The following is a 13,969-nucleotide window of genomic DNA, read 5'->3' as shown; positions in this document are numbered from 1 at the left end:
CAATTCTGCCGTCTTCAGCGAAGCTGTGTATATATACTTCATTGGGCAAATCTGGCTGGATGCTGGTGACGCTGAAGCCAGAGCAAAATGCAACTCTCTCATTTGTGTTACCTCTGCAGTAATGACAATTATAAGAATGCGCTATCAATTTTACCCAGTTTTAGCACCAAAAGTGTAAAAAGTATTAGGGTTTTGGTTTTGTTTTTTAACCTGCAACTTGTTAAAGAAATACACCTAGACTGGCATACAGAAAACAATTTAATTGTGTGCCCTTTACACGCTTTGGAATGTAAGTCTGGAGAGGAATTAATAGGCACTGTTGCTTCAAAACATTCAGACATCAAAAAAAGAGCATAACGTAACGTTTATTTGCAGTCTCCATTATCTCCAATCCAGCGTTCACCACTTTTCATACATGAAGTACCAGAGGTGCCTTCTATATGCACTCTGCCTCAATTTAAAAGATTCACAATTTTATTTATCTAAAGCATTTGATCAAGACTGGCTATTGCCACACAACTGTTTACCCAGTTCTCCGGCCTCTGTACCAGAAGTGGGAAGGGAAGCACTGAGCGGCCAACTGAAGAGTTATCAAAAAGCTTCAATTCAAGAACCAGAAACTCCTAAGAAACAACCATGGAAAGAGGAGTGTTGGCTGCAAGATCTTTATTTCTTCCATAAAAGAGGAAGGTCTACATCATCTAAGCAGAGAGCTTCTGAATTCTGTTAAGCAAGATGGTTCAAGCTATATCCACAGTTTTTGGGGGGCAAATAAATAGCCTTGCCCCAAACAGCAACCATAAAGACAAGCTGTTGAAAACTGGTCACATTTTGCACTCCTTCAGAAACCAAAAGGAGGAGGAAAACAAAGCAAACCCCCAACTTACGTGCTAGGGTAGAAGTATAAAAATGTCAATTATTTAAACACCGTACTTCTCCAGAGGAACGTGCTTGCAGAAACAAAAGCAATGCCTGTGCCGTAAGTATCGTTTCAATGTCACTTTAGAAGCTATACAATCCTATCTGGATATGCAAAAGCTAATAATGCCAGAGGATAGAGAAAGCAAGTAGGCAGCCCACCATTCTGTGGCATTAAAAAGTGATTAAATGAAATTCACAAATGGTTTAGTGACATTTCTGATAGACTAATCACATAGCAGTGCTCTAAATAGAGAAACAGACCCATTATCAAAATATGCCCTTTAAAAAACTTGCATCTCGGCGGAGTACTTAATGTATTTATTGTGTGAAGATAATGGCTTCTCACTTCAGATTTAGAAGAACATGGATGAAAAGAGGGCTTCCCACAGCCGTATGCACTAGCAAGAACTAGTACAAAACCCATTCTTTGCTTTAAGTCTCCATGTTTCGGAACAAAGGAAAACTAACTGTTGACCCAGTTTATAACCTCATCTTAAAATCAGCCTGTACTTTAAAAATAAATTACCTTCTGTTAAACGGCAGTGTTCAGCTACAGACACCAACCATTCACTTGAAGCAAAACTTAATTATTTTCTGACAGAGTGGTTAAAATTGGCCAGGGAAATCAGAGCTGAAAGCTCAAATACTTTTCAGAAGCCATATACAGCAGGATGCATTGCTTCTCACCATTACCTATCAGTTCAGTTCCCCCAACCTCCAACCCGACCCTGCCAAAGCACGGTTGTTTCTCACTGCGGCTACTGCATTATCAGTACTTTTTATATAGAGACAATACAGTGCTAATCAATACAAATACTTTGCTCGTTTTTTAAATTCAGGAAGTTGCCTCCCCCGTGGCAGGTGCTCTATTTCAGACAGCCACACTGATGAAGACATCCCTATATGGCAGATGCCAAAAAAAAAAAAAAAAAAATCAAGCCAACTGGCTGTCAAATCTGTCACAAACACATTCAGGATATTTCTAGCTAAATACAGTGCGTAATTAACAGTCATCTTAGAAAGACTTAACCTTTATTTGCCCATTTATTTCAGACCACGCTAACCCCCCCTTTTCTCAGCACACTAGCTGGATCACAAAACAGATGTCTCCACAAACAATTCAGCCAAGAAGAATCTTTTTGGGCTGGTCATCCACTTTGGAGCTGTATTGTACAATACAGTTGTAAGCAAGTTCTGAATTCAAAGCATGGGGTTTTGATATTTGAAAACCAGACTAATATTGTATACAGAAACTGGCGTTCAGCAGTATTGCCTTTTCAAACATTTTCAATTGCAAACTCATCTATTTTCACAATCAGAACATTTTTGTCTGAAAAGTTTATTTTAGTTTTCTGAACACTCTAAAGCAACTGTGCTTTTGATGTTACACAAGTGTCCAGATAGGATTAACAAAAATTAAAATGTTCTAAATTACAAATTTAATTCCTGTAAGAGCTTGAGAAAGGAAATAGAACAGAAAAGCATGACATACACACATTGTGAAGAAACCCCAACTTTTCATGCAATGGCAGGCAAGATGTAAAAAGCCACCCAAATTCACACATTTTTACACCGAATCATCAGAAAAGTACTCTGTAGTAAATCTGTACATCCAAATACATTTGGGATCTACACCTAAGTTACATTATTTAATGTTATATACACTTATTACCCCTTGTATAATGTCTAAAGGAAAATCTTCATTCAAACCCAAACAAAAAAAAAAAGCAAGACTAACTTGGAAAAAAGGAGAATCACTTTAGACATTCAGTTAAAATGTTGGTTTTGTTTTAATCTAGACCTCAAAGTGTTTATTAAAAAACAATCCTCTTCATGTAACATTTTGCTTTCTAACTGTACAGTAAATTGCATTGCAGAGAACACATCCCGTCTTCAGACTGTATTTTCTTTGGATGGATTTAAGATGTAGCTGGATATTACTTTAAAGATAAATAAAGGGAAGTTGGTCCAACTAGAACAATAGCTGATATATTACATGCATATGGGTTTTTTATATATTTTTAAATTATTTTTTAAACAAATGAGTGTAGGGTATAGTTGATATCGCAAATAAACCGAAAAGCACCTGGAGTCAAAATATAAAACATACCTCCTATCCTGGCAATGGCAGTAAAAATCAGAAGAGTAATCTTTCTGGAACAGCATTTTTACATAACTTAGAAATGTTAAGTACCAGGAAGACTACTAATCAAGTAGTTTTAGCAGCCAAGTTTCCCTCTTTTTATTGAATGGAACAAATGCTTTAAATAAACTGTTTGTCCTCTTCACTGAAGAGAGCTAGTCTATTCATCTTTAATGAGCTAGGTTTTTTGTTTTTTGTTTTTTTGGGGAAGATTAGCCACGTACTGTAGTAATGCCTACTGCATATAATCCAAGCATTTGCTGTGAACAGTTGGAGAAAGCAGTCAGTAAGAACCTAGGATCAATGAAATAGATGTTACTTTAAGCCATCCACAAAATGGAGACCCATATAGTGCCCAGTGTTAAAACCCAAATCTCTTCTCGCGCTTTTTGTTGTGCAAGTTCATCCCCATGAAAACAGGAACTGATCCATAGTTCAATTTTCTTATTTCCTTAGTCAATTTTCACATTAGTGTAGATTTTACGAACAAAGGCACTTGTTCCCATGTAACCAATAGCTCCTGCAAAATAAACCGAAAACGTTGAATGTTAGAGAGCTGATCATCAAAACAAGCCAGCAATATAAAACACACACACTTAAACAGAAAGTCACATAAAGCATGCACTCTGCACACAGAAAATTATTTACCTGCAATACTTGTTCTCAAACTCTAATTATCCATGCTCCCAGTGAAGGTCTGGCAAGAACTCCCCTAGTCTAGCAATCTAAATCCATTAAGCCATCTTACCAAGAGGCCATGCTCACTTGGCCTCGATAAATATAGCAGCCCCCCTACTGCTGCCAATAACCGGATCCCTTTTTCTGAACAGAGGGTAAAAAACATACAATCACCCACTCTGCAGGGAAGGTGGATGGGAGGGCGGGTTTTTATTATAAGTTGCATGCCTTCTGGATGAGTGTTTTATTGGCAGATGGCTTTTTCCTTCCCACAAGGCACAAATAATAATAGATCCCCATCCCAGGAGCCTTAAACTCCAAGGAGGTCTGTACAAAGAGATTAAACTAGTAGCAGTTAGTAGTTAAAGGAAATTGCAACCTGTGGTTTTCAAATTAGTAAGAGTCATGAGCAGAGTATGCATTGTCACAGCAGTAATAAAAGAACAGGTCACTGAGTTTTTGATAGGGGCAACAGTTTATGCTAAACCCAAAATACTGCAGGACTAAGAACACCTAGAAAAATGAAAGAAATGCACTGGACCAAGACCTCTTCTGAGAAAGAGATTCAGCAACCTACCTGGTCAAACCCAGAACCTCAGGTTTGCCAGGCTCAGTAAATACTGTTGTCTTAGGATATCCGCAAGGAATACCCCAGTGCTTCTCCGTCATCTCTTCCAAGCAAAATGAGAGTAAATCATTGTGGAAGTCAGTTTGGCTAACTCTCAGGTTAGAGGTGAAGTTGAAAAATCAAGCAAGAATTAGAGAGAACTGCTGACAGACTGCCAGAATAACACATCATAAAATATGGGAAGAAGAGGATAGAGAAGTGAGGGCCTATAACTCAGTACAGATAAGAGAACTCCTAACATCAAACACTTGGATGCTCTGTAAAGAATTGACTCTAAACAGGTATTTTTGCCTCCCTGTAGCAATAAAGAAAATCCCAGAACAAAGCATGAATCAACATTTTCAGTGATCTGGGATGCACCAGACTTGCATAAGGCGTGCTAAATACAAAAGCGTAAACAACACTAAAAAATTTCTGCCAGAACTTCAGTTTTCAATAACAACATAAAGTTTTTTTGCCTTTAGAAATTAAGGCCATACAGACCTGCAGCTAGCATTGCTGACTACAGATTTATTCAGAACCTGGAGAGTTCTTTAAATCCTGGGGACCGCTCAGATAATTCGTGAGGTCAGCCATTAAACTCACACAGAATTTTCGTTTTTAGATCCCCAAAAGCCCAACATTCATATCTAATCAGGAAATCTGCACAAGGCAAACCTGATGCATCGTTCCAATGCTATCGGAGTAGTAAAGAGCCTGTGGAGTCAGCCTCTGTGTTGCATAGCATTTCAAGCTGTATAAATATCATGACAACCATTCCACTGGCCAGCAAATGAGGGATTTGTATTGCTAACTTGGACAAAGCAGAGTTCAATTAAACTAAATACAGCACACACAAGATCAGGTTGCTGCTTGCAAGCGTTAAGTGTGCTGAGGACGCAGCAGAGAAAAGGCCTGGCAGTTCAAGGAGAGACCAGTACAGCATTCTGACAGACCCAAGCATGGGCTGCGCAGAGGAGGTGACGTGAGCTTAGAGTCATACGGGAGCACACACAGATTTTTCTGTAGCCTGTCAAGAAACTCATCTTCTGTCTTATGCAGTAAATGGAAAAAAAATAGTGGCACTGGACTCCTGTTTTAAGAGTCATCACGTTTTGCCTGTTAAAGCAGACACTGCCAACAGATCCAATGCCCATTTTAGTTGCTAAACTCAGATACATTCCAGAACTTGTTCTTTGAGGGTTTCTCTAGTGATGCGATGCCAGATATCACAGAGATTTGGGAGAACAAAGCACTAATTGTGTTTCGTTTGGGATCTAGAGAATGTGTGCATGAGATGGCAGTGAGGGGGAGGAGTAGAGAGGAGCGGTCACATGAGACCACAAGCTCTCAACCCCATAAACAAATCATAACCTATTCTGAATCACAGGATTCTTATCCATGAAGGCCACTAATGGCCAATACCCAAGGCAGGGGTTAAGCTTCAAGGCTACTTCACAGGCATTGAATAAAACATGGGGCGGAGAGGGGGAAACCCTAGACAATGATGACTAAAGAATGTCCTCCTGAAACAAATGCAGGACAGTTGGCTCATTTGAATAAAAAATCCATAGTAAAGGGAATGATTTTATTTATTATAAATATCATCTGATAAGGTGTTTAACTTGGTTATGGCTTAGCAGAAATAGACTGCAAGCATATTTCAGCAGAACAACAAGCTTTTATTTAAGAGAAAAATCCAAATAGTGGGGAAGAGCACGCACAAAACAGAAGAAGATTAATTCCCATCTATTACTTCAAACCAATTAACACTTACTACAGTTGTGACTTTGTAAGCACAGAATTTTTTTAAAAAGCCCTTCAAACATACTTACAGTACTTATCTGGATGCTGAAGTGTGGTATTGCAAGAGGCCTTTCTACACTACCTAGCTCTTACGCTATCCATTGAGTTGGAGAATAAAGTTTTATTCTTTTCTGTCACTAAGAGGGAAGCACGAGGAGCTCAAAAGGTTTGGGAGTTCTCATGGGCTCCCTACTGTCCAGTCCCAGAACCTAGATGCTCTGCAGAGGGCAGCAGACTTTGTGGATCAAAGCATCCCACTACATGTGGGATTTGAGTTCACTAGGCATTGTCAGGGGCACTAAAAACAGAGTTGGATGATACAAGCCTACAGAGAGTTTCCCTGTGGCTGCTTTGGACCCTAACTAGCTTGTCTCATATCCAACTGTGTGATACTGAACATGCCCCTTTGCATGAGCATCCAAAGCACAGCTCTACACACTTTTCACAGGAGACGTACAGTCAGTAGCACGCACACTGCACAATTCTCTAACACAAATGTCTTTGTTAGACCTCAATGGCAGCAAGTTCCCTAGACAAATGCTTTTTGACAGGGGATTTTTTTTTCTCCCTCCACATGCTGAAAATGGGAATTCTCAGTAAAAAGGAATCTCACAGCTTCTCTTCCAACACAGTTAAAAAGACAAAAAGAAATCTCAATAGAGCTGTGGAAACAAAGTTTAATGTGTTGAAGTATTTTCTGATTTTGAATAAATTTGGATTTTACTCTAATATTCCCTCAAGTAGTGTCCTACCATGACAAGAAAGCATTTGACAATCTTCCTTTTCTGTGTTTTAAAAAACATTTTAATTACAGACGCTGGTGGGCAAGCTTGGCTTCTGCATCATAGACATTTTAATCAATACCAGCCTGAGCACTTTAAAAAGAAAAGATTAGCGCTGAAAAGTATAAGCCTATTAAAGAAAAAAAATGGCTGCAAGACTACCAGAACAGCAGGGAAGTCTTGTAATGTGCCAAGAACCTGATGAAGCAAGATTAGATTGTATGAGAGAAAAGGGGAACAGGTACTCAGCAGTTAAGAGATGATTTCCCTCCCCTTTTTATAAAGCATTATAAAATTACCCACCCTCTTGGGATATCAAGAAATGCATACTTTACAGAAAGTAAGTTCCTGTAAGACATCATGCGTCTCAAATACCTAACTCAAAGAAATCCTTCCACTAGAGTCTATAGGACTATTCATTCACTACTAAGGAGGAAAGTATTAAATAAGGATCACACATAAAAAACAAATAACATCATAGGAAAGTGCAAAAGAACCAAGTAGCACTTTCTGAAAGTCATGAAGCAAAGGATAAAAATAAAGCTAACAGGTCAACAAGTATATCTGACTTTATCAGATGAACCTCCATGCTGAGAACTATGGTTTTTTCTAAACATCTGTCAAAACAGTATCTTAAAAAGCAAAGAAATCCAGCTGCACACAGGAGCAATCTGCACTCCCCTCACCTGTGAATATTCCAATACCTATTTCTCAAATGCTACCCTGAAGTGTCAGTCCTTTCTGTTATGGTCACCCTCATATATACATGCCACAAGATACAGATGGTAGTGTCATCAGTATTGCGATACCATTGATGCCTCAATGGGTATACCTAGCTCCCTGTCTTGGGGCGACAGTAAAAACTCTAAAACAAAATGCTAGCATGGACTCAACTTAATTTGGGATTTATTTTGCAGAATTTCTTGCCAAATATTGAGTCTTTCAAGCTTGCACCGAGTGTGAAATTCTCTGCACAGTACATAAATTATCTTCCTGTCAGAAGACACAATCCACTGAAATCTCCTATGCTAGGCAGGAACCAAGCATAAGCAGAGAACTCTAAGATTCTTTTTAAAGACTGTAAGCTTTTTTGAGCAGATCTTGCAGACATACACACTCCACCACCAAAACCACAGAGCTAAAATCAGAAACATGACAGTCTGAAAAATTCTGATAGAAAACTGCCAATATATTTGAAACTTACCACACATTATTCCCAAAGCTGTGCTAAATACTGCCATATAACCGAAGTAAAATGATGTTTGAAACAAGCCATACATCCTGAAAAAGAAAGATAGGAATTTATGCTATTTCTCCGGTTTTTCTCAATAAACTGATTTGGCAATACGGTAATCTGATATTCAAGCAAGAAAACTACCACTTACTTTGTCTTGAAAAAGTAGTAGTAAAAGGAGTACATGTAAACATAAATCGCAGTTGATGCCGCAGAAAGAAAGCTTGTCCATTGCCTGAAAGTAAACATGCATGTCCATCATATATCTAACCAAAAGGCTTCCCAAGAAGATGCACAATGCGCTAAAACCTTACCCTGAAAATAAAGTGTACTGGTTCTACAGACTTATTTAACAAAATCTACATGTTGTCTGCTATAAGCGACAAAAGCTTCTATGGCAACAGCTACCACTGATACCAAGTGATGATCCTTCTTCATATTCCTGTGTGCGTTGACTATTTTTTTTATACATACATATGTGCACGCACACATGCACATACACGCAGAAAGCTCCTGTACAGAAAGGATCCAAGAACTGCTTTTATTCCCTACAGCTAAAATCTGGACATGGGACACTTTGAAAAGACCCATCTAGACTGAAGAACATTACTTTTCTATAAAACTCTCAGGATCTGGTTAGCTATGCAAATAATGCAATACTTACCACCTGTAATCCTCTGCGTTTAGCAGGAAATACGTACAAACGATAGTCACACAAACTGTCACAATGCAGAGGATAACCAGAACCAACATCATAAAGCCATAAACATAGTAGATCTTGTAAGCCCAGAATGAAGTAAAAATGAAATACCTGAAGAAAGTAAACAAAATACGCAGATGATATTGTAATTGAACTTAAATTACTATACTTTTTAATCAAATTGGCAAATAGCTGACATGCTCACATTTCAATAAAAATTGATCCAAAAGGGAGGATTCCACCTAGGCAAACAATAACAGCTGGTTCCATGAACCTGAAAGATATTAAGATTAGTTTAGGGACAATTTTAATCTTTCATTTATAAACATATTAAGACATAACCAGATAATTAATACAGCACAGAGAACTATTTAAAAGGCATGCTAACAAGAACATGTGTGTCTCATATCAGCATATCAGAAAGAAGATTCCCCCAAAGATATCATGTGTATGGATAGAAGGAGGAGTTATTCTTGGGGAAAGCTGAAACAACACATAAGGCTCATGCCTATCACCTACAGGCATAAGGTTAGGCATCTAACCAGCCTTAAAGGCTACAGAAAGAATCTCTCTTGCCCAAAAAGGGCCTAAGCAATCAAGCACCATTAACATCCACTACCCTTGAATGAAGGCAGTGAAAACTCAATGCTGTCGATGGCTACAAATACAGCAAAAAGCACAAAGAAAATTTTGCAGGGTAATGGTTATATAATTAAGAACCAGTGTTTATTTTTAACACTACACTGAGTTGTGAGCATATGGCCAAAAATGAATACTCAGCTACCTGTAGATGATACTGTCACTTACTAAAGGTGACCTCTGTGTGGTACTTGCAATGATGTTGAATCTAGCTTGTAACCAGTGACTTAATTTGCAGCTTCTTTTATTATTTATAGGGAGACTTGTCTAAATTGACGGTGTGCAATTTCATCATCTTCAAGAGAAGTATCTTATTTCTTTTTATCTGTCATGCTGATCCAGAAAAATCCATCAGATTCCCAAGATACAGGTCACAATATAAATCAAATCCTAGCATCTGAGCTGCACAACCCTCCACTAACAAAAGACTAAGTGTGCTGCACTTCCTGGATATTGCAGGCGTACACGTTTCAGTGCCCCCTTCACTTTGTCTGTTCCATTCCTCTGAACAGGGAAAGCAAGAAAAATCTATTAAAAAAATCCTCTGAGGATATTTTCGTTTCCATAGCTTGCTGCTTCCATCTCAGAATTAAATTAATAGGAAAAAGTGACTGCATTCATGATTTTCCAAAAACCCAAGTCTACTTTTTGAGAATAGGCACCCACCCCTTTGTACTCACTTCAAAAATAATAAAGGCTTATTCACAATTCAAACTGTATACCTGGAGTATTTTAGGCTCTGTGCCATCAACAAAAGCCCAGAATTGGGAACAGCATTGCAAGCTTCTCCCCACCATCACCCTGCAAATACGTCTCAGCTAGTACATGGAGACCATTAAACGGAACAGTTCTGTCTCCAAGGCGCATTCAATCCTAAATCTGTAAGAGGCATTAACTAAAGAGGAAAGGTTTAGTTTCAAGATACCCATACAAGAACTGGGTTGGGCCCATCCCTTTTACATAAGAGACTGAAAAGCATTTCAGGCCAAATGTGAATCAGTGATCCAGGATTGTAAAATCTGCTACAACTATTAAGCATTAACTGCACTTGGTGTTTTTATTCAACAGAAAAATCATATTAAGGAAGCGTCAGTAGAGGTGGTGTTCTAGACACAACTCAATTTAAATTAAAAAAGTTATTCTAGAAAAACTTTTAGTGATCACATCTGAAAAGTAATTTTAAAGGTACTGAACTGAATAAATCTAGTTAACATGCATGCTTCTCTTTACCATTTTTTCTCTGGTATAGGACGAGGCACTGCATTGACACGACATGGAAAATTAGGCTGTCCTGACAGGTTTCGGCCAAGAATTGTACCAACAAGGTTCAATGGAAGAATGACAAAGAAACAAATACAGCACACTGCCACCTGTAAGCAAAAAATAAATCAATAATTAAAAAAAACAGGCATAAGATGACAAAAGAAGATAACCAACCCACTCCATATATATTAGTCCTTAGTAGTTATTTCTGTGGAATCATACTCCTAGTTATGAAGTATTAGTCAAGATGCATCTATTTCATCAAATGGAAGTATTTATTTCCTGAGAAACTTCCTAATAAACATTATTAAGTATATTTTCTTGCATCAATTGAGAGAATAGAACCATTACAGATTTTTTTTTTACTGTTTTCATCTAATCATTATACTCAATACATTGCGAAGAAATGAAATGGAAATCTTCATGGTACTTCATCACAGAAAATTCTGTCAGCTTCTCTTAAACTTCTGCAGAGTATGCTATCCCTCGGAGTTAATATCTAGTATTTAGGCAGTTGCATACAAAACTACAGCTGCTGGGTGCAAAATTTTTAATCCAATACAAAAAAGAAACCCAAACAAGAATTGCAAAGCCATGTCAGAATGCTACCAATCAAAATTTTGCATTCAATTTTCTCTACTATCCACCAACCAGGTAATTAAGAACACAGACTGCCAAAGACACAAGTGACCACTGGTATACATAGATAAGCAATTTAAAAGCACAATGGCCCTACTTACATATAAAGATTAGGTTTATGCACAATGCAGCAAAGTCAAGCCAATGTTCCAGCTCTTTCCAATGGAACAGCCTCCCTAAAATTTTACCATGAATCATCTTTTTTCCAGTGTATGTATGTAGCTCTACTTTTGCTATTCCTTGAAGGCAATGTATTTTTATCTTCCAAACTGGGAAAACTTAAAAGTGTTTAGCAAGACGTTCTCTACTTATAACTCTAGCACAAAATGAATTAGCATTACACAGTTTGTTAACTTTTTGATATTGATAATTAAAGACAGAACAGTTGCCTATAATGCAATAACCATAGTTCTGAATATTGACCCTGTGATCTTCTCTACGCAAACATATGAAAATACTGCCTTTTAAAAGCACTGTTGCCTGAGGCTCTGTGTACACACTGCTGCCTCCTGAGCAAAGAAGCTATACTGCTCTTTTTACCCCATCAGGACACAATGTCCATGGCAGCACATTAATCCAAAACAATGGACAGAGGACCAGGTCTAAGAGCCACACACTGACTTGTATTAAGCAGCAGTTACTCCAGGATAAATAAAGGCTGTTCACCTATGTTACACCTATGGAAATCTACTGCAAGCAGCTGACAAGCAAGAACCACTAGGCTTCATGAGATGAGGAGCTGCACTACATTAGCTCAATACAAACTTGGCATTAAGTCAATCACAAGAGTTTAAGGCAACATCTGACAAAAGTCAGTGGGTTATCCCCCTATTACTGACTTGCATATCATTACTAGCCTAGCCCAGATACGAATGGAAAACGTTGCCTGGGGTTGGATGGGGCAAGCCGTCATGCTTCACAGAAGAGGTACACCAAACAGGTGGTCAACAAGCAGAAGCACTGTCCAGACTGCTTTGCGTATCTTTGAGGAGAGGATATTAAAAAATTATATCATGGGCCACTAAAATATCAAGCTTCAATGGTAAATAAGGAAAAGCTAAGTAGTATTTATACTTGCCAATAACAAAGCAGGTTTTACACAAGTAATACATCTTTAGTATCTCCCATTTATCTTCCATTACTGGAAAAAACACAGGTAATCAAGCATAGTGTCTTAGGTAGGCCACTGAGGTTGCCTAAGAATAAATTACAGGAGAAGTATACAACTAACTCACTTAACAGATGCAGGTTCTGCACTTGAAAACTGCTCAGTCTAAAAGAATGAGCAGATAAGAATTTCCAGAGAAAAATGTCAAAAAGTATCAGAAACATCAAAGATCATCATCTTGAGTCCTACATTTACTAAAATCCTGACCAAAAAGTCCCAGCTTGTTTGAAGTGCAGTGGGTAGAAGAGTCATTCAAGAATTAAGGCCTGGACAGGATCCAAAGGATTTCTGAGCTGACCACATTGAAACCATTTCCATTTCCAAGACGAGTTTTCTCTGCTTCCTGCCTGCGCAAGGACCTCCAGGTGTGTTGGGTGATCCATGGTGCTCCGTGGTGCTCCAGTGGGTAGGTTTCAAACCTGGCTGAAGCAGGAAGCTCAGAAACAGGCAGTGTGAAAGGGCTTCTATATTGCTTATCCAGCCACAACTGTCTTTTACAGTGCAGTTATCAAGGTGTCTGTAGCTTCGTTTCTTGATCTCGGAAATCACCCCTGACTGGGGATAGTGGTAGAAAGTGAATCCACTGCTTTACTGCAAAAAGAAACTGTCCAGGAACAGCTCTGGGTTCCAAGCTCACCTGGAACAAAACTTAGTAGCTTGTAATTGTCCATCTTGCAAAACACATCTACCATAGAGAATCCACATGGAAAGAATATAACCTCGGACAAGGAACCAAGCAAGGAACATCCAGGCCTAATTACTGAGTAGCTGGCAAACTTATAGATGAACAAAAGGCAGTCAGTAGCATCTCGTTCTAGTGACACCAACTGTAGAGCTGAATGGCTTCAAATCAGGTCGGCAAGGAGAAGGCCCAACTTGTTCTTGCAGGGCTTGGCTGTTGTGTTGACCGGGAGACTGACTCAGCAGCAGCTTTGAAATCTGCATAAAACAAGCTGAGACAGACCAAGGTTTCTTGAATAATGGCTTCAGTAAGTACTGCCAACCTGTCCCCAGTACGCTTGTAACTGGCATCCATCAGAAAATCTGAGTGCTTGTGGTTTTATTATCAGATCAGTCAAGCCGTGATTCATAATGTTGTAACATCTTCCATTCTATTAACCATTTGGCTGAAAAATGAACTGATTTCAGACAGAACAGCTAGCATCTTCAGTGAAATCTAGTCAGCAGCATTAGGTAAGGTCAATGTTTTGTTAAACAATGAACTGCCTGTCTTAATGCTATGCTATGTTCTGAGGACAGCTGGAATTGAAGTGTGTTTTTTCCTTTTCTCCTGGAGCCATTCAGGAGTCTAAAAATTATCTGAGATGATTTTGCAGTGCAAAGGAGGCCCAGCTAAGCAAGCAAGGATGGACCATAGTGCAGGCTCAG

The 13,969-nt window shown here is 38.6% G+C and overlaps 1 protein-coding gene across 1 annotated transcript in view; it reads right to left on the bottom strand.

Moving 5' to 3' along the window:
• Positions 1–351: 351 nt before the first annotated feature.
• The window catches only part of TM9SF3 (transmembrane 9 superfamily member 3), a 41,973-nt gene continuing 28,355 nt past the window's right edge, over positions 352–13,969 (bottom strand). The window contains exons 9-14 of the mRNA XM_009322406.1: positions 10,741–10,880; positions 9,077–9,145; positions 8,836–8,982; positions 8,323–8,406; positions 8,142–8,218; positions 352–3,584 (exon numbers count right to left, since the gene is read on the bottom strand). Coding sequence (XP_009320681.1) covers positions 3,517–3,584; positions 8,142–8,218; positions 8,323–8,406; positions 8,836–8,982; positions 9,077–9,145; positions 10,741–10,880 — 585 coding nt within the window. The 3' untranslated portion in view covers positions 352–3,516. The remainder of the gene's footprint in view (positions 3,585–8,141; positions 8,219–8,322; positions 8,407–8,835; positions 8,983–9,076; positions 9,146–10,740; positions 10,881–13,969) is intronic.

This window comes from Pygoscelis adeliae, unplaced genomic scaffold, assembly GCF_000699105.1.
Source record: "Pygoscelis adeliae isolate BGI_AS28 unplaced genomic scaffold, ASM69910v1 Scaffold244, whole genome shotgun sequence".
Taxonomy (NCBI): Eukaryota; Metazoa; Chordata; class Aves; order Sphenisciformes; family Spheniscidae; genus Pygoscelis; species Pygoscelis adeliae.
This window is presented reverse-complemented; position numbering and strand designations above follow the sequence as displayed.